At 41.3% G+C, this 18430-nt stretch overlaps 1 protein-coding gene across 1 annotated transcript; it reads left to right on the top strand.

Annotated features, from left to right (window-relative positions):
• Positions 1-461: 461 nt before the first annotated feature.
• Positions 462-17679, top strand: sh3bp5lb (SH3-binding domain protein 5-like, b). The gene is made up of 6 exons (XM_031744933.2): positions 462-913; positions 1124-1186; positions 9381-9509; positions 13757-13918; positions 14503-14676; positions 15679-17679. Exons 1-6 carry the CDS (start codon positions 698-700, stop codon positions 16291-16293), a joined length of 1359 nt encoding a protein of 452 aa, XP_031600793.1. The 5' UTR covers positions 462-697; the 3' UTR covers positions 16294-17679.
• Positions 17680-18430: the final 751 nt, after the last annotated feature.

Here is an 18430-nt window from a genome sequence, read left to right as displayed (position 1 = left end):
TGATATTTGACAAAGAGGGCTGTGATGGCCCCAATCTGATCTAAAGGTTTAGGTTTGTTCAGGGAGAATCTGATGATTACGTTGCATATATAAGGGCCCATGGATGGTTTTCGTTCATGTATAATCTGATATTACATTAGATTGGTATTTTTCTTTATTCTTTACTTTTCGCTCTTTCCAGACACAGTTTGTCTTATTGGACCCCTGTATGTTTGAGCTACAATGGAAACTTAAAAAGATCTATAAAAGCATGTACAGTTATATGACATCTGATTTAACTCCACATGAACACGTGAGTAATAAACATCATGTGTTATAAATATAATGCAGCCCACCATCTGCAGTATTCACTGCAGGTTCTGAACCCGCAAAAGATTGTTAGCCAAATTAGCTACATTTAACCCAGTATTATATCTATGTATATTAAATATCATGATATAAATGTAATTTTTTTAAAAAAATTACTGCGATTGTGAAAAGAATTAAACCAGGAGGAGGAAGAGTGGGCTGTAGTGGGGTGCCATAGTCGGTGCAATGTGACTGGCTGGGCTGGGGTTAGCCAGGCGCTATTTTGTACACATACTCGTACTCCAAGTATGAGTATACGCGGGGCGACTTTCCACTGCCTTAAAAACTGACACATTATTGTACCGGGAGGTTAAAGAAATAACACAGCAGCCGAACGATTGGGCCGCCCATGGAGCCTGGGACCTCGCGTGAAACTCTGAAGCGTGCAGGAAGCCCCAACCCGGCCGGTCTGCGGGAGGAGACGCCGGGAGAAGAGGCGAAAGGCGGAGACGGCAGAACCGCGATGAGAAAGCAAGTGGGAGCGGACTGTGGGAATGATGGAGAGTCTAACAGACAGATTAAAAACGGAGAGGAATACGAGGAGGAATTAGACCCAAGAATTCAGGTATGTTGCTAAATAACAGTTTCCCTCCCCGCATTAGCAAATGCGTCATATTTCCTGGGCCAAACAAAACTACGATAAACGCCGAGATGGCAACGATGTGCTCCTGACACAGACCGACGCCTGGGTCAAGCCCATCCCCTGTCTAACAATTTCCAGCTGTCTGATTGTATTCTGCTTTTAAAACACATCGTCTTTCCTTTGTGTTTCCAGGAGGAGCTGGAGCACCTCAACCAAGCTAGCGAAGAGATCAACAAGCTGGAGCTGCAGCTGGATGTGAGGAAGTCACAGTAAACCTGCGGACACGCCAGCCCCTACGTAGTTTTGCGTTTTGTTCATATAGATACATTACGGTAACAAAACCCGAGACCCCATTGCAAAGTAAACGCGATCTTAAGGTGAATGTAATTTCAACATTACCCAATATTAAAGACATAATATATCATGAAATAAATAATAAATATGAAGAATACATTTCACTTTAAATCAACAGTATACGTGCTCAAAGAGTCACTCAGTCTGTGGAAACAGGTTTCCATATATTAACACGGTGAATCACGACGAAACATTCATTTTTCCTCAGCTTCCAGCATTTATTCCTTGCCTCTAACTTCACACGCTTCCACTTCTTGATGACCAGTGTTGGTCAAGTTACTTGAAAAAAGTAATCAGTTACTAATTACTGATTACTTCCCCCAAAAAGTAATCCCGTTACTTTACTGATTACTTATTTTCAAAAGTAATCAATTACTTAGTTACTTAGTTACTTAGTTACTTTTTAAAAACACGATTTACAACCTGAATAGGTGATAAAGTGATAGATCTTTCAGCCCAATTCTACTTTTTCTGCATAATTCATCATACAAAATGTAATCAAATGGAAAAGTCTCTTTTTAAAACTTGTTTTATTAGTTTTAATCTTTTAACTTTATGCATCAAGCAAAAATTAAATTATATGCAACATTCTCTGACTGGAAGAAATTTGTTTAACATTTAAACCTATTTTCTGCACATTCCAGCACATAAAATAAAATATTTTTTTATGTTTACACTCACTCTTTCAAATAGATGAAAGTAAAACACAGCAGAAAATAAATAAAATCAAAGACTCAGCGGTCCTGTTGCTCTATTTTCACCTGTAAAGCAGGACTGGGGTAGGCGGAGGAGGTTTACCCTGGTGCAGGTGTGCCGCGGCGGTCAGTGGAAGAATCCATGAGTTTCTCTGTGAATTTCACATTACGTCGTAGTACACTCGGTGCTTGCTTGGAAGTTTAGGGGTTTTTTCGCTGTAAAAAGAAGTTTTCTTCCACGCACAACGGACACTAATGTTTTTGTCACTTTTATGGAATCAAACTCAAAATAAGGTCAGTACTTCCACGCTTTAAACGCTGCATGCTACACTCTGTCCCGCACTCCATATATTATGATCTGCAGACAGCTGTTGTCACTTAACGTCGCACTCGCTTACGCCACTGTCATGAGACGTTCTCGCAAAAAATCACGGTTTTAGTAACGCAGTAACGCAGCGCCCTACGTGAAAAGTAACGGTAATCTAATTACCGCTTTTGCAATAGTAATCCCTTACATTACTCGTTACTTGAAAAAAGTAATCAGATTACAGTAACGCGTTACAAGTAACGCGTTACTGCCCATCTCTGTTGATGACCAAAGTCATCCTGCAGACTAACATCTGATGATCCCTAGGTACATAATCCATCTAGCAATCTTCTCTTTCAGATTGCACCTTCTCCACAGGATGTAGTCCAATGTGTAGTATTCTCCACTCTTATAAATCATCCTGTGTTCCTCCCTCTTCTTGAAATATGTGTTCACCGCAGCCATTATTTCCATCCTTTTGGCAAAATCCACTGCCATCTGTCCTTCTCCATTACTCTCCAATCCAACACCTCCTCATCAATTGTGTTACCTTCATCTACCAGTCCACTCAAGTCTGCTTCAATCACCAATCTCTCAGTCTTGGGGACACACTCCACCCCTTCATCCATCTCACTTCCAAATTCCTTTCTCTTTTAACTCAGTGGTTCCCAAACTTTTTTTGCCAGGCCCCCCTTTGTTTTACAAGAAAAATGTTCGCGCCCCCCGCACAAACACATCCTCCAAACACACACACCCATATTTTGTTTACAAACTCCATTGCGGTTTATTTCACACCTCAAACCTTTAGTAAACGATTAAGCAAATACAAGTAAACGGCAATAAATTACAGGTAGTAATAAAATATACTACTAACTCTTTTACGCTGCGTCCACACCTACACGGGTATTTTTGAAAACTCAGCTGTTTCTATGCGTTTGGGCCTTTTGTCAACACATAAACGGCGTTGCGATTCACCGCGGAGATTATTTAAAACTCCTTTTTATTTACGTGTGGACGAGGATTACAGAGTTCGCCACGCAACGTCAAAGGTATGTGCCTCTTTTCACGTCACGCTGTGCGCCACGTTATTGTTTACATGAGATGAATTGCAGAATGGCAGATAGTCAGATTAACAGTAACAGTATTTTGTCTCTATCTTCAGGTTTTACACGCTTACATATACACACGCAGTTACTGTCCCTCCATTTAGAAAGGCAGAGGCGTCACGGTGTGATTATTTTACGTGTAGTTGTTTTTTTCCTGTGTAATAATATTCAACATTGCTGTCAATACATTTTTCAAAAAATGGCTCTCTGTGCAAAATGGGTTCAAAAATAAAAACAGCTGTGGGATACTGTTTGTCAGTGATTTGAACAGGGGGAACAAATTACGGCAGGATCAGCCTGATATTATTTGTATCCCACTGTAACTTTACTGCATAAAGAGCTAACATGTCCAAAATGTCAGGAGTAGTTAGTCATTACAAGAAGTGTTTGTGAACTAAAAATCAAGAATGTGGGATCCTGTTTGTCCGTGATTTGGAGAGCCCAGCGCTGCTCCTGACGCAGGGAAACTAATTTTGCAGGGGAGACCTACCTTGGCACTTGTGCAGGTGAAGCCAAAGGGAAGATATGCTTCACCATATTTTCCTGTCTTTGGCTTGGAAGGAAGTTGGTTTGGAAACATATTTGGCGATGCTTCATCTCCTGCTTTGCGTTTGTGTGGGAGCCCCGTCAAAAACCTGTCCACAGTGTCCAAGCACTTTTTTTTTTTTTTTTTTCTTTTCATACCGCGCCCCCCCTGCAATGGCTCTGCGCCCCCCCTAGGGGGCGGGCCCCACACTTTGGGAACCTCTGTTCTAACTGAAATCCAACCTGTTGGACATACACACTGAAAACATTCAACATGACCCCTTTGACTTCCAGCTTCAAACTCATGATGCTGTCTGACACGCTCTTCATATCCACAGCACTGCTTTTATGCACTTCTTCCAGACTAACCCTTCCTATATCCACCATAGGAGAGCAGTTTAAATCTCTTGTCCTTGGTTCCATTCCATCTGGTCTCCTGCACACACACAATATATGGTGAATGGACTGGTTATAACGCTTTTCTAACCTACTCAAGCACTCAAAGTGCTTTATGCAACATGTCATATTCACACTCATTCATACAGGCACCGAAGATCGCTTTTACAGGACTTTGGTCTCAGTTTCTGTTACTGTAATGCCTATTATATAGTGAGGGCTGGCTTTACTGTGTTTCTTGAAGTGGGGAACATTTTGGTTCCCTTGGCCAGGACACCCGCTCCAGGATGTTGGATCTTCAGGAGTATGAGATCCGAAAGTGGCCAATGGTATGCTGCTCCCATAGTAATGGCAGCAGCCTGCTGCTATTCTCAGAAGGTTGCCTGCTGCTTTTGACTGGCGGTAAGCCAGTGCTGGCCTGAGGTTTGGTTTTTGACCGTGCCCACAGCTAAACCCATCACCAACCACCCACCTCAGCATGTATTAACCAGGTCTGAACTATGGTGTTACACACTGCTGGTCCCCCAACCATCTTTGTTATGTAGTTATTATTATATATTATATGTAGTCATTTTTTCTACATCTGTGTAGGCCAAATTTAAAAAAAAAATTAAATTAAATATCCAGTTTTGTGTGTTCAAATTTGTGTAAGGAAATAGAGGGCATGTACTGTACACGCTTCATTATGAAGAGTGCATTATGCCTCGCTTAAAAATAAAAAGTCTGAACTGAGAGTAACAATCATAATACTGCTTGAAATAGCTAATGATAAATGGAAGATATAAAAACCTGAAACAGCTCTATGTTTTTGCTTTCACTGGGGCATATTCAGACTGTCCTCACACAAACACACACCTGCTGCTGTCTCTATTATGACTGTCTTCTGTTTTCCTCCACTGCTCTTTGAGCATTGTCTGTCTGTCTGTCTGTCTGTCAAGGCCGAGCAGCTGCTGTGTGCAGGTTGGACCTGAAAGTTGACGTTTCATTTTTAAAAAAACTTAATTTAACACAGGTATCACTAAGGTCAAAGTGAGCGAGAGCTACTGGAACAGAGAGAGAGATGTGTTATTCACAGAGCGTGAAGGTGAGTAAAGAAGGTTTGCTTACTGGTTTGCAGGACGAAGCAAGGCAAGAGGGCAGGGTGGTTCTCAGGGTGAGTGGCTGAGTGATGCAATGAGTTGAATAGGATGTCCGACCTGTCTGCTCCTTTTCCAGAGTGGAGGTATGTGGTAGCGAATAGGAGGCCAGGCAGGTGAGATCCATAGTACTCCAGGAGGCCAAGAGGTAAGGGCAGCAGCAACTGACAGGTAAGTTGCAGGCAAGCAGTGAGTGAGGGAGGAGGACCAGCGTCAGAGAAAGTCGGTTCCTAATAGAGCTTAGCCAATGATGATCCAAGTGTGCAAACTGGAAACACAGAGAGCGCAATGTGCTGGACTGCACCGGCTTGATTTGTGAGACACGAAAAGTGGGATGACTGCATAGTGTCGGGGGCGACCTGAGTCTGACAGTTGATCACTGAGTCCATCTCGTATGGACCTATGTAACGAGGAGCCAGTTTTCTGGTTACCTGAGTGAGAATCAGAATACTTTATTAATGCCTGCGGAAATGATGTGGTCACAGTTGCTCCAAAACAGTAAGAAAAGTAACTGAATTAAGTAATAAAATATATTAAAAAGTGAAAAAAAACAAAATAAATGTAATATATACAAATAGCACAATTAGAAATAACCTAGTATATTATACAAATTAAATGTATATGGCTTCCGCTGCACCCAGCCGGAAGCCAGTGCAAGCACTTTAACAATGGACTGATACGAGAGAATTTATGACTGTGGGTTAAAAGCCTTGGTGCAGCATTTTGGACCGCTTGAAGGTGATTTAAAGAAAACTTTGACAGACAGGAGAAGAAAACATTACAATAATCTAATCAGGAGGAGATGGAGGCACGAACAGGCATCTCCATTTCACCTTTGGAGACAATAGTCCTGGGTTTAGCAATATTTCTTAAATGAAAAAAGCAGGAGCGGGTCACAGATTTGATATGAGCATCAAAAAACAGAAAATTATCAAAAATTAACCCAAGAAGTATCTTTTACCATGGATGAGAAAGGACCCGGATGTTGTCTAATATGGGGCCTGATACTCTCTGGAGCAAGAATTGATTTCCTCCGACTTTCAGGGTAATGTATCACTGATCGTGCTCCTGTGACTAGCCAGCACGCCATGGAGTGGGTGGGAGGTATCTTGGACAACATCATCGTCTTAAGGTCCAACTCCATTCCCAGGATATTACTGGCCTTGTCCATCACTTAATTGAGATTTTTGGCTGACACTCGTCGAGTGCTACGTTTGCTCCAGAGGTGGCACATGCTACAACATACTGCCTGATGTCCTTCTCCAACGTGTCCCTCCAGAAACGGCGTCTGAGGAGAGATATGGTTCTGCTCACCCCAAGGTGGCATTCAAAGCTTGAAGAAAAACAGCTGAGACATTTATTTGGGCCAACCTGGTTTGGCTGTGACAGTCCGGAACTCAACCACAAATTCTGCTGCGTTGCGGTTACCTTGGCGGAGATTTAATAATTTCCTTGTGGAAGTGTCCTCAGACATGGGGTGAGTGAAAGTCCTCTTCAACTCATTCTAAAAAACATCATTTGGTTCAGAACGTGAAAAAGACTTAAGTCCACGCCAGCGCTTTCCCCCCCCCCAGTAAGCTAACCACATAGGAAACTTTGTGGTGTCCTTGGGGAAGGAGGGCGACGAGCGACCGAAAGCTAACAAGCATTGTAGCAGTAAACCCCTACACTGTCCCAGCTCACCGGTGAATGGTTCCAGTGAGGGGGAAACGGCGTCCAGAAACATGGCTGTGACCCCACGACTGTCGGCATTACCATGCCCTCTTTTACCCTCTTTTTCTCTTCTGGACACCTCTTTCTTTCTTTCTGGATATGAAAAGAAGTTACAAGTAGCCTAGCTAGGTCAGCGAAACAAGAACTAGAAAAAAGTCATTTTATAATTCAGTGTGTGTGTGCTAGGGGTGGGTTTTGATTATCGATTTTCAGATTAAAATCGATTTTAGCTTGAATAATGTGATATCAATTCATTAAAATCCTGAATCGATTTTTAATCTGTGAAAATCTTTAAAAGCATTATTTGCACACCGTGTTTCAATAAAATGAGACTTATTTACTGTGAAGAAAGCATCAAACTGGGTTATGTCAGTTCTGCTGTTAATCACTGGGGTAGTATTGCATTAGCAGGTTTATGAACAGTGTTCACAGCCTGAGATTTAATGTTCAATAAGTTTCTAAACTTTTCATGATTGCTGTGCAGCCAGTCTGTCGTCTAAGCAGCCAAGTGACTTTGTGCTCTGTGTCTTTATCTGCAAACACTTTGCACCTCTTGGTATCCTGTAGTTGATCTTTCTATGAAGAGCACACACTCACTGCAGATTTTTCAAAGTGCTCAAATTGATCTCAGAGTGTCGAAGAAATGAATATCAATCTGTAGATCCATGCAGGCCTTTTGTAATGATTCAGTGGTGGCTTTGAATCTGCTTAAACATAGTGCCAAAACTGCACCACGAATGCCATTTCAGGACTCCCAGTTTAAAAAACAGTGCAGCTGCCTCCTGTGGTTAGCCAACCCTAAGCAACAGATGATGCATTGTTTAAACAATGTTTTAATTGTTTGAAATTTGCACAAGGGCAGAACAGTCACACGGTTTAACACGGACAATAGAGGACCCTGAGAGGCACGACATGTGAGAACACAGTGGCATTATTACACATACGGAGAAATTAAACTGCCCACACAGTCTGTGCTTATTTAAATGAGTGAATAAACAAAGTGTTGCAAAAGTAACTCTAGAAAAATAGCCTTTGAACTTAAAAGCACAAGAAGGTAAACTTAAGTGATCCTGACTCTTGAGATATTTGTGTGGCTGTAAATCATGCACAGTGTAAAAACAGATCATTGAACGTGCAGTGTGACAGCTTACATAAACTCGTTTCCTAAGTTGTTTACAGGTCAGTAGTAATGAGACTGACCTTCTAACAGCACTGGCTTAAGATCTGAGAACAGTGCTGACCAGCTGAACAGCTTCCTGTCAAAGCCCTTAGATAAATCAGCTGACTACTGAGGCATTGCAGTACACCACAACTGCAGGAATAGCATATCACTGGCCACTTATGGATCTCATATTTGTCTCATATTTTGCGTATTTGTCACGTTTACTTAGATGGTCGTTGCAATGGTGAAGAAAACATTAAAGATCAGGAGACAGAAGTCTTGCATGGTTGAGTGGCTGAAACTCCACATACCCTTTGCACACCATAACCTTTGTAACACTCATTTAAAACTGTTTTGTCTGTCTCGTTTTCCCTTGCCAAGTAATTTAATACGTTTTTTGTCCCGTAGGCATAATTTTAATCTCCAGCTGCATTCCATTTATGAAGCTGTGATCACTGCTTGATTAAACACTAATTAGAAACATTTAAAGAAGTGCTAAAATGAAGCGTGCTATGATTACTGCTGGATGTTGTTTTTTCATAAGAAACTATAAATTCTCTTATTTTAAGGTAGGAAAAGCTCTACTACAGAACTTTTTAGACCACATATTTCTTTTTTGCTTCCACAATGTCTTAATCTGAATTCTGTGGGTGCACATGCTGATATATTCCAGTAACGTATCCAAAGAAAATCTATGAGCATAGCAGAAGTACATTGAAAATGCTCATGGTTCAAAAGCAAGTGCATCTTTGACCATTATCTGTGATGTGTTACATGTACGCTAGCTGCTATGCTGTGTTTCTAAACTGAGGTGAAGTTTTTAGTAAAGTGGTGTTTGTTTAAGCAATATATTGAATGTCACTCACAGAACTTAGAATGTAGGTCATGAATATAACAATAACCCCTTTTTCCCTTCTCCGGTGCCTACTTAACCTACTTAAAGTGTTTGTACACTTGACTCCTGTCTTCCTGTCACAGCTTCAGATGCCACAGTGAGTCGTGTCAAGACTCACAGTATGTAATGTAATGTGCAATCTTATGTGTGTGCTACTCAGGACGCCAGGTCGAGCTACAGGAGGATTCTGACTGATTCTGCCAGGAAGCTCAATGCCCAGGGCTCCCAGCTCGGTGCGTGCATTGACAAAGCAAGGCCTTATTATGAAGCTCGCAGACTTGCCAAAGAGGTATGTGTTTCTACTGCTCACAAGTCAGCAGAGTGAGATATGTGCAATCAGTTAGCAGTTCATTAGAGCTGCCAAGCACAAAATATGCAGTCCTTGTTTAAAATTTTATTTTATGGTGTTTAAGTTGATAAAAATCGATGACGTGGGCAAAATATTCAAAAGGTGGGTACAGGTTACCCAATCTGGAACACGGTTGCCGAGGCTTGGAGTTCAAGAGGTGGTTGGGCTGGTTGGGCTTTAGGCCATGGGGCTGGGCTCAGTCAAGAAGAGCTACAACGACCTGCCCACAGGATGGTGAAGGACACTGCCAGTCCAGGTCCCAGTTGAAAAACAGGCTGTAGGAACAGGTTGGGAAAAAAATGCAGCTGTGCCCTGGAGGGAGCTAGAGTTCGATGCAGTTCTTTATTTCTTCAAAGAGATAATTGTGCGTCAGTGTGTTGATAGCTGCTGTATTTCCAAGGAGGGAAAAGAGTGTAAGAACTTTGAGATGGAGAAAGATGTAAGAAAAGACAGGAGGGGAAGCAGAGAGGTTAGATTTAAAGGCAGGCCAGCTCAGTAAAGCCTGAAAATCTGATTTGCAATGTACATGTATTTTTAATCTCATATTGGACATTACTTCAAAACCAACCAGGTTATACTAACTTTGTGTTATTCAAATGTTGCATGAAAATACTCTGTACTCTGTATGGGATAAAGACGTTAGCTTGTCAAACTGCAGTGAAGTTACTGTAAAGCTGGAGTGGTGCACAGTGTCAGTGGTCAGTGTTGGTTTTACATCAAGTGTAGTAGACTGATTTACAATTAAGATGATGATGGTTGGATTAACTCACTGAATTCTGACTTTATACCAACTGTATCCAGTCTAATATAAAGACATTGTACAGCATAATGTCAGTGTAGGAAATGGAAACCAGCGAAGATAGCTGTAAAAGATCTGCTTACATTGTTGTGTACATCCACAACGAGCAGCAGCTCAGCTGATCAAAGCCTGTACACTAAATCTACTGAAGCTCATGTTAGAAATTTCTTTGAGTTGTGATTTTTGTCCCCGTGCTGAGTAGGGATGGGTATTGATAAGATTTTCACGATTGCGATTCCATTTTCGATTCTGTTTAACGATTCGATTCTTTATCGATTCTTATTTTTAAAAAAAGAGAACACTAAGGTCGATTAGCATAGAACTTTGTTTTATATCTTCTCTTTGAACAAGATAGAAATTTAGGAGTAACATGGCCTTACAAACCCAACAGTGAGATCTTAAGAGATCCACAGCCTACGGCTCTTCAATGGGGTGTCACAGGGTCCCCGGGAAAAAAAATTGTAAATGTAAAATGATAAAATAAATATTTTTCTGTAGCAATAACAAAGTATAACATAAATTATTCTGTAGCAATTACACAAGAATATCCAGTAATGTCCCTGCCTACAATTAAACACATTCACTTACCGAAAATCGGGGGCATCTGCTGTGGCAAATGGGTGCAAGCCTTTGACCACAAACTTAGTCACTGCTCGGTGACATTCGTCTATCCTGGCCTGAAAGGAGACGCTACCGGTAGACTGCAGCGAGAACTGCCAGCCAGACTCTGTCTGTCTCATCATGGTCACCTAAATGCACAGTAATGGCAGCTTTTGTAATAAGGCAGATCGCGCTAACATAATATGCACTGTTAGCTGATTATTCACCTGCCGCATTAACGGGAGAGGACGTGCAAACGTTACCGCTGCTGCTGGGTTGAGATTCACGAGTCCGGAGCGGAATTTAAAACACGACATTCATTTAAGGTCATCGCGTGTTTTGTGAGCAAATGCTTTTGCATATTCGTAGTGTTTCCTCCCTTAAATGAAATATCTACTTTGCAAGTATTGCAGGTTCCCCTGTTGTCATCCGTTCTCGTAAAGTATAACCAAACCTTTGAGCGTTTGAGCCGCTTAGGCGCTCTGCCAGGTAAATGACGCTCCGCAACGTGGTGACGTCATTCGAGGCGATTGGGATCGATAAGGGAATCGTTTGCAAAAATGGCAAACAATTCCAAGGAACTGAAACAGTGGGAACCGGTTCTCAACAAGAACCGGGTTTCAATACCCATCCCTAGTGCTGAGACACAACACAGATGTTAGGGTTCCCCCACCTGCTGAATCCCACTGTAACCCCTGACTGTGCTAGTTTTACTGTTTAGGTCAGGAGGTGAAGTCCCCCTCTACAATGTAGGCAACACAACGTTTTTTCAAATGATCCTTCACCGCATGTGTCCTACGGCAGATTAAAACTCAGTACTTTAGAATTTTGATTCAAGAATTTGTATTCTCATGTACTAATATTATTTTATTATAGTATTAATGTTGCACAATGTTCAGGTACCTTTGTGTAAAACCGGTTTTCAAGAAGCTACTTTTTACTTACTTACTTTGAGTACATTTCAGAGCCTGTTCTTTCTCAGTTTTACTTGAGTAAAAACGTTGCTTCAGTACTTTTATTGGAGTATTTTTCAACACAGGCATCTGTACTTGTACTTAAGAAAAGAAGTCTGTACTTTTGCCACCTCTGCTTAAAAGTCATCAGATACCAAGCTGGAATAATACACACAGGAGGAGACAGATTCCACAGTGAGGACAGGTACCAAGAACAACTCACTGAGGTCTCCACTGAAGTCCAGCACCCTGAGATCTGTGAGCTATGGAGGGCGAGGATTAGTGAGTGTCAGGAAAATGGCCCCAGAGTTGAGCTGCTCCAGAGTTCCTTGGGCAGCTGAAGACAGATGATGAGGAAGTATCACGGACCAGGCCCCTGCATCGGATTTACCATCGACACATGGAGGAAGTGGCTGACATCAATAAAAATCCACTTTTGTAGTACAGTGGGGTCCCTCGTTTATCGCGGGAGTTACGTTCTAAAAATAACCCGCAACAAGTGAAATCCGCGAGGTAGCCAACTTTATTTTTTACAATTATTATAGATGTTTTAAGGCTGTAAAACCCCTCACTACACACTTTATACACTTTTCTCAGACAGGCATGAACATTTTCACACTTTTCATTCTCTTGTTTAAACACTCTCAAAGTTCAAACCTTCGAAGAAGAATAAGTTCAGCATTATAGAATGAAACCAAAGTCACCCGCAGGTGACGACGTCTCGTCGACATTGTTGTTTGTTGGGGAGAAAACTTACAAACATACAGTGCAGCACTTCAGAGTCACACTGCTAGGATAGAAGATTTATGTGAATTTGACAAGCTGAACGCTTTCTGTACTGTACAGGAGACACAGCATGAGATTTATTGACAGTGGTCTACAGCCAATCAGGGCGCAGAACACAATGCGCTGTAAAGAAAAAAAGGGAAAAAAAGAAAAGAAAAATTGCACACAAAAAATCTGCGAAAGAGCGAGGCCGCGAAAGGTGAACCACGTTATAGTGAGGGACCACTGGAATCATATTGTAATCAAATCTCACAACTAAGAAAATACTCAGCTTTTCCCACATGATAAAAATTAGACTTTAGGTCTGAGGAATAATTGGAAGCTTCATTTCAACCAGAAATCTGTTATTTGATATCTGTTATCTGTTATTGTCAAATTGAGCTCTCAATGGTTCTGGGACATTTTCACCCCAAAGTCCACTAAAACAGAAGAAACTTTGTTTACAGCTGTAGCTATAAATAGGGAAGGATACGATGCTGACTATGTCTTTTTCAGCTTTAATTTGGATTCCGATGAGCACTGTGGAGCTCTGCGCGTCTACTGGGGATCTATGGATGGAAGTTAGATGTATGTCCAGCACTCCACATCAAGTCGCAGAGTGGAAACACGACACAAAGTTACAGAGTGGGGTCACTGAGCGCAGAGGGGCATTTTACTGCACACTCTACTCCCGAGGGTTAAAAAAAATATTCTCAAATAACTTATTTTTTCTATTATGTACTCTCTGCCTACCTTGCTGCACATATTTTGGCAACATCCATAATTATCCTTTTTTTAATTTCTGTTTTTGAAAACTAAAAAGTAAAAGTAAAAAAAAAAGTAAAAACTGAACACTCAAAAGTACTGTGCAGGGTCCAAAGCCATTTAAATTGATGTGGTATCTGTCTACAGTAATGAAATTATATGAATTGATGTAAACAGAGTCTCTAAGTTACTAATATGGAAAAAATCAAATCATAGCTCGAATGCTGAAAAGACTATCTCTATGCATGTATGTTCGAATATGCATCTCTTTTCTGTGTTTTAATAGCTGCTGTCTATTCCTTTAGGCCCAACAGGAAACCCAGAAGGCAGCTCTGAGATATGAGAGGGCTGTGTCCATGCACACTGCTGCCAGAGAGATGGTGTATGTGGCAGAGCAAGGCCTTTTGGCTGACAAGAACACCATGGACCCAACCTGGCAGGAGATGCTTAACCATGCCACCGCCAAGGTACACACTTCTGCCTCTTGCTGATGGTAGTGTTGTTGTGCCGTTTATACAATTAAAATCAGTGCACTATAGATAATTCTTTCTGAACAAAAGGTCACCAAAAATAAATCTCCAATACAGGAACCTTCCCAAGGGACTAGAAACCTTATTACATTACTACAGACCAAAACAGCTACAACAGTTCAGGGAGCTGAGACTGTGGCTGCATCCCTATTTCCACATATATGAAAACGTTCAGGTGGTTGTTTGTCTGTTGTTCTTTATAAAAAACAAATACACAATCATTAATAGTAATGGTTACAAATATATCTTTGTTTTGTCTCATTTCCCATTAAATAAAGGCTTCCAGATTATTTACATTTACACCCCAACTTTTTCTGACTAGAGTTATAATTTGATGGTCGCTGAATATTTAAATACAAACCATTTTAATGTTATTAGTCAAAACTTTTATAACTGTGACAACTGAAAATGAAGCATGTCTGCTTATATCAGTGCCAAGCTGGGATCTGGGCAGAAGTTAAAGTGTGATCTAAGTGTCCATCCAGTGTTCCTACTCTTAGTCATGGTTTTTGTGCTGTCAGGTGAATGAGGCGGAGGAAGAGCGCCTTCGCAGTGAGCGAGAGCACCAGCGAGTCACCCAACTGTGCCAGGATGCTGAAGCTCGAGTCCAGACTCTCCAGAAAGCCCTGAAGAAAGTAATTCTCAAGTCCAAGCCTTACTTTGAACTCAAGGCTCAGTTCAATCACATTTTGGAGGTATGTACCGTCATTAATTTAAACATATCTTTTGAGTTATTCGTTAGTCATGAATGATCTCAGTGATTTGCCAGTCAGCTGTAATACACTTTATCAAGGCAGACAAGAAATGTTATTCCAGTTACTCCAAAAATCCCTGTGTCAGTCACTGAGAATGCAGGAGCTGATTTTGCATTGCAAGTTTCCCTTTTCAGTTAAACACAAACAGATAATACTCGCTGTTGTAGAAGCAGCAAATCCTTTATATGAATGTGGTTGCCGTACATATTACAAATTTAACAAAAAATAATTGCATTAGAAGTGTTAGCAGTTCCTCACCCCCAGTCCTTGCAGTTAAAAATCTGAACTTTTTGAAATCAAGATAGTGCCCACAACAGTATCAGAATGCAGTTTGCAGTTATTTATGTATTGTCTGTAAAAGTAGTCTGTGTGAGGCATACTAACCCCATGTTGCTCTCCGACGCATCCATTGGAGTATGAATGCGTGTGAACGTTAGATAGGAAGCACTTAGAAACAGTGTGGGAAAAAGTGCTTGTGCAAATGGGTGAATGTACAAGTTGTGTAAAGCGCTTTGAGTGCTCAAAGTAGAAAAGCGCTATATAAGAACCAATTGATTTACCATCTGTGCTATACTTTTCACATCTTAAGCCAGTTCTACTTCAAATACAAAAGATCAACCTATTGTGTACCTGTTTGTCTAGGTGTAAATAACCTTCAAAGTAGTAAATTCGTATAACGACGTCTTTTCTGTTTGGTCCACTGCACCCAGGCGGTCACAAAATTATTTACTGTGTAAAATATCACTGACAAAATGTCCAGTGAATAGTGAAATTCTTTATACTGGAAAATTACTAACTAATGATAAGGCTTGCATTCATGGTATAAGAAGCTGCATTTATGTAATATCTCATTGTTTTAACCCAGGTGTAATTAATTGGAGTGTAGAGATGTTTGAATGTGTCATCGTGAGCCTTCCAAACTTGCTGTAACCTTTTTTGCAGGAGCATAAGGCTAAAGTCGTACAGCTAGAGGAGCAAGTGGCAAAAGTAAAAATGCGTTACTCCGTGGCCCTGCGGAACCTGGAGCAGATCAGTGAGCAGATCCATGCACAGAGGGGGCGAACCAGAGCTAGCAGGGGGCATCCTGCCATCTGTGGGGGTCGGAGCTCCCCTGTAGGTGCTGAAGCTGAGGTCAGAACTGCCGCTGGAATTCGTGACAGTAGCTGTGTGGGAGTCGACACTATTGAAAGCGATTGGGCAGATGGTGAGAAAACCAGACTGTGGGTAGAGAGGCACCGAGAGAGTGGCTGGGGCCAGAGGGAGCAACTGGAGGCAGAGCAGGTTGGCTCAGACTGCATGTCGGTTATCAGCCTTCAAACCATCGCCTCTGACCTGGAAAAGTGTGACTCGGTGGAGCATTTGGGTGACCTGAGTGATGCTGGGAGTGTGCTGGGTGAAGAGTGGGACCACCACAGCAAGTCTAATGACAAGCCAGTCAGCAGGGAGATGGTGACTGAAGGGCCTCAGCAGGAGCTTGTTCACCAGGAGAAAGGAGCTGTTAATAAAGAGAAACAGGAGAGTTTTGTTAAGCAGCACCACAGAAGTGTTAGTCTATGATATCAAGCAGGAGGAGGAACGTTGTGATGGTGATGATCGTGGTGATTAGGCTGAGGGATCATAGAAGAACTTGAGAGAATCTGAAATATCTCTGACTGAAAGGTGCCAAACAAGCTGACAAGAATGTGAAATGCAGGCGCTGACAGTGATTGACAAAGTTAGGAAAAGGTGGGTTGATTAACAGGTACATCAGCTGCACACTAATTAATCTTTGTGTGACAACATTAATCCAGTGGAGCAGCCCTGCACAGTGAGTCTGATCCAATCTGTTGCTAAACAGTTGAGGAAAAAAAGTTATTGCAAAGTACAAACAGGCTTTTAACAACAGTTTAAACACATACTTGTATTTAATTTGTGCACCTGGTTTTGGCATTCCCATTGTTAGCATGCTATCAGCTCGTATTTGCTCTAAGGATGGTCTGAAGCACCTGTTATACTTTCTGCATTTACAAGTTTGCAAGGGTGCCCTTGGGTCTGGGTAACATAAATTTGTGCCATCAGAGGATGAATGCAAGGCTTTGTAAAGACATGCGCATATGTACCCTCCAATTTGACCACTCTACAATGATTATGCTGCAAGGGAAAAAAGCTGTACATGCATCTTCCAAGTGCCTCCAAGCAGACCAGGAAATAATCATAACAACTTGCCTGTGGTGTCCACCAGTTGCTGTGCCTGCTTCTGCAAGTGAGTATGGTCTTTAAGAGCAATAAAAGTGAATTCACTCTGCAAACTTTCCTGATGTAGAATCATGCAGAGTGTGATAAGAAACATGAGCAGTCACACATGGGTTGGACACAAACTGGCAGCATGACGTGAACCAACCTATCTGGAAAAATGGAAACTGTAATAATCCTCAATTGTGAAGAAAGAAAGTGGACACAAAACTGCATTGTCTGTGGAAGACAAAATAAGTCTGTAAACTATGGGTCTTTTTTGAGCCACATGCTGATATGGCATTTGTATGGACATATGTATTCTATCTTAAAACTGATTTCAGCTACTCCCTTATTCACAATGGTCACCATAGCAGGCGGTGCTACATATTTGAGTTTACAGATTTGTATCTTCTCATGAGACTGAAAGAGAATCTTTCACTTCTGTTTTTGAAGTGCTGCCAAAGTAAGAGCAACATCAACCACACTGAAGCAAGCAGTGGTTTCAGGGCAAAGAGGCACACTGTAGGGTGCAGTTAGGGTCAGCGTTCTGTAAAAATATTTATAAAATATATCATAGCATAATTTCATAGGGTGGAACATTTAGCGCTATTGTATATGGAATACGTCCTCCATCTGTGCCGTGAACTTTGTGAATTGTACATTAACCAATCCAGTATCCTAACCCTAACCCAGTGCTGCTAAAATAAACATCTAATTTTAAAAAGATAATGAGCCTCATTCTGTCCTTGAGTTCAGCAACTGCCAGAGGTGGGAAGTACAAACACTTTGTCACCTGAAAAATCTTCTTAAGTACAGTATCTGTATTTTACTCGAGTATTTTTCTGACAACTTTTTACTTTTAATCGCTGCATTTTTAAACAAATATCTGTTACTTTCTATTCATTGCATTTTCAAGACATTTGAGGGGAGTTATTATTTCATGTCACTGCAGGCCTTTAAACATCAAACCAATTTGAGGCTAAAAAGGCAGTCTTGTATGTGTGTTAATCACCAGCGGATATCGCATAAAAAGAGATGAAAGAGCCTAAACTGTTACTGTACTCCAGTATCTAGCCAGCTCTATAGAAGATAAGCGAGCATAAAGGAAATAATGTGTATTTTCAGCATTTCTATCATCCGTGGTTTAGGGGGTTGGGAAGCTCATCTTGTAACTCATCTTGTAGCTCTATAAATGCAATCCATTATTATCAGTTCCTCAATTATTAGCACACACATTTGCATACAGTTTAGCTAGCAGCACAATGTGCAACAAAGATCCAGCAGTTTTCTGGGACTGGGACTCACATTGGGCTGCCCATCTGGTCCACTGACCCAGGGATTCATCTTTCCTCCCAAGCTCAAACCAGTAAAAAAAAATAAAAAAAAGTACCCCCCCCCCCCTTTCCAAAAACCAAGCAAACAAACAAACCCCAAAACATCTCATATCATGTCATAGGTCCAATTAGAAAATGGAATATGG

The sequence above is a fragment of the Oreochromis aureus genome, linkage group 22 (assembly GCF_013358895.1).
Source record: "Oreochromis aureus strain Israel breed Guangdong linkage group 22, ZZ_aureus, whole genome shotgun sequence".
Classification (NCBI taxonomy): domain Eukaryota; kingdom Metazoa; phylum Chordata; class Actinopteri; order Cichliformes; family Cichlidae; genus Oreochromis; species Oreochromis aureus.
This window is presented reverse-complemented; position numbering and strand designations above follow the sequence as displayed.

Coding starts and splice junctions, on each gene's coding strand:
- sh3bp5lb (XM_031744933.2), top strand. CDS start 698: ATGGAGCCTGGGACCTCGCGTGAAACTCTGAAGCGTGCAGGAAGCCCC. Junction 9,510..13,756: donor CTCGCAGACTTGCCAAAGAG/GTATGTGTTTCT, acceptor CTATTCCTTTAG/GCCCAACAGGAAACCCAGAA. Junction 13,919..14,502: donor TTAACCATGCCACCGCCAAG/GTACACACTTCT, acceptor TTGTGCTGTCAG/GTGAATGAGGCGGAGGAAGA.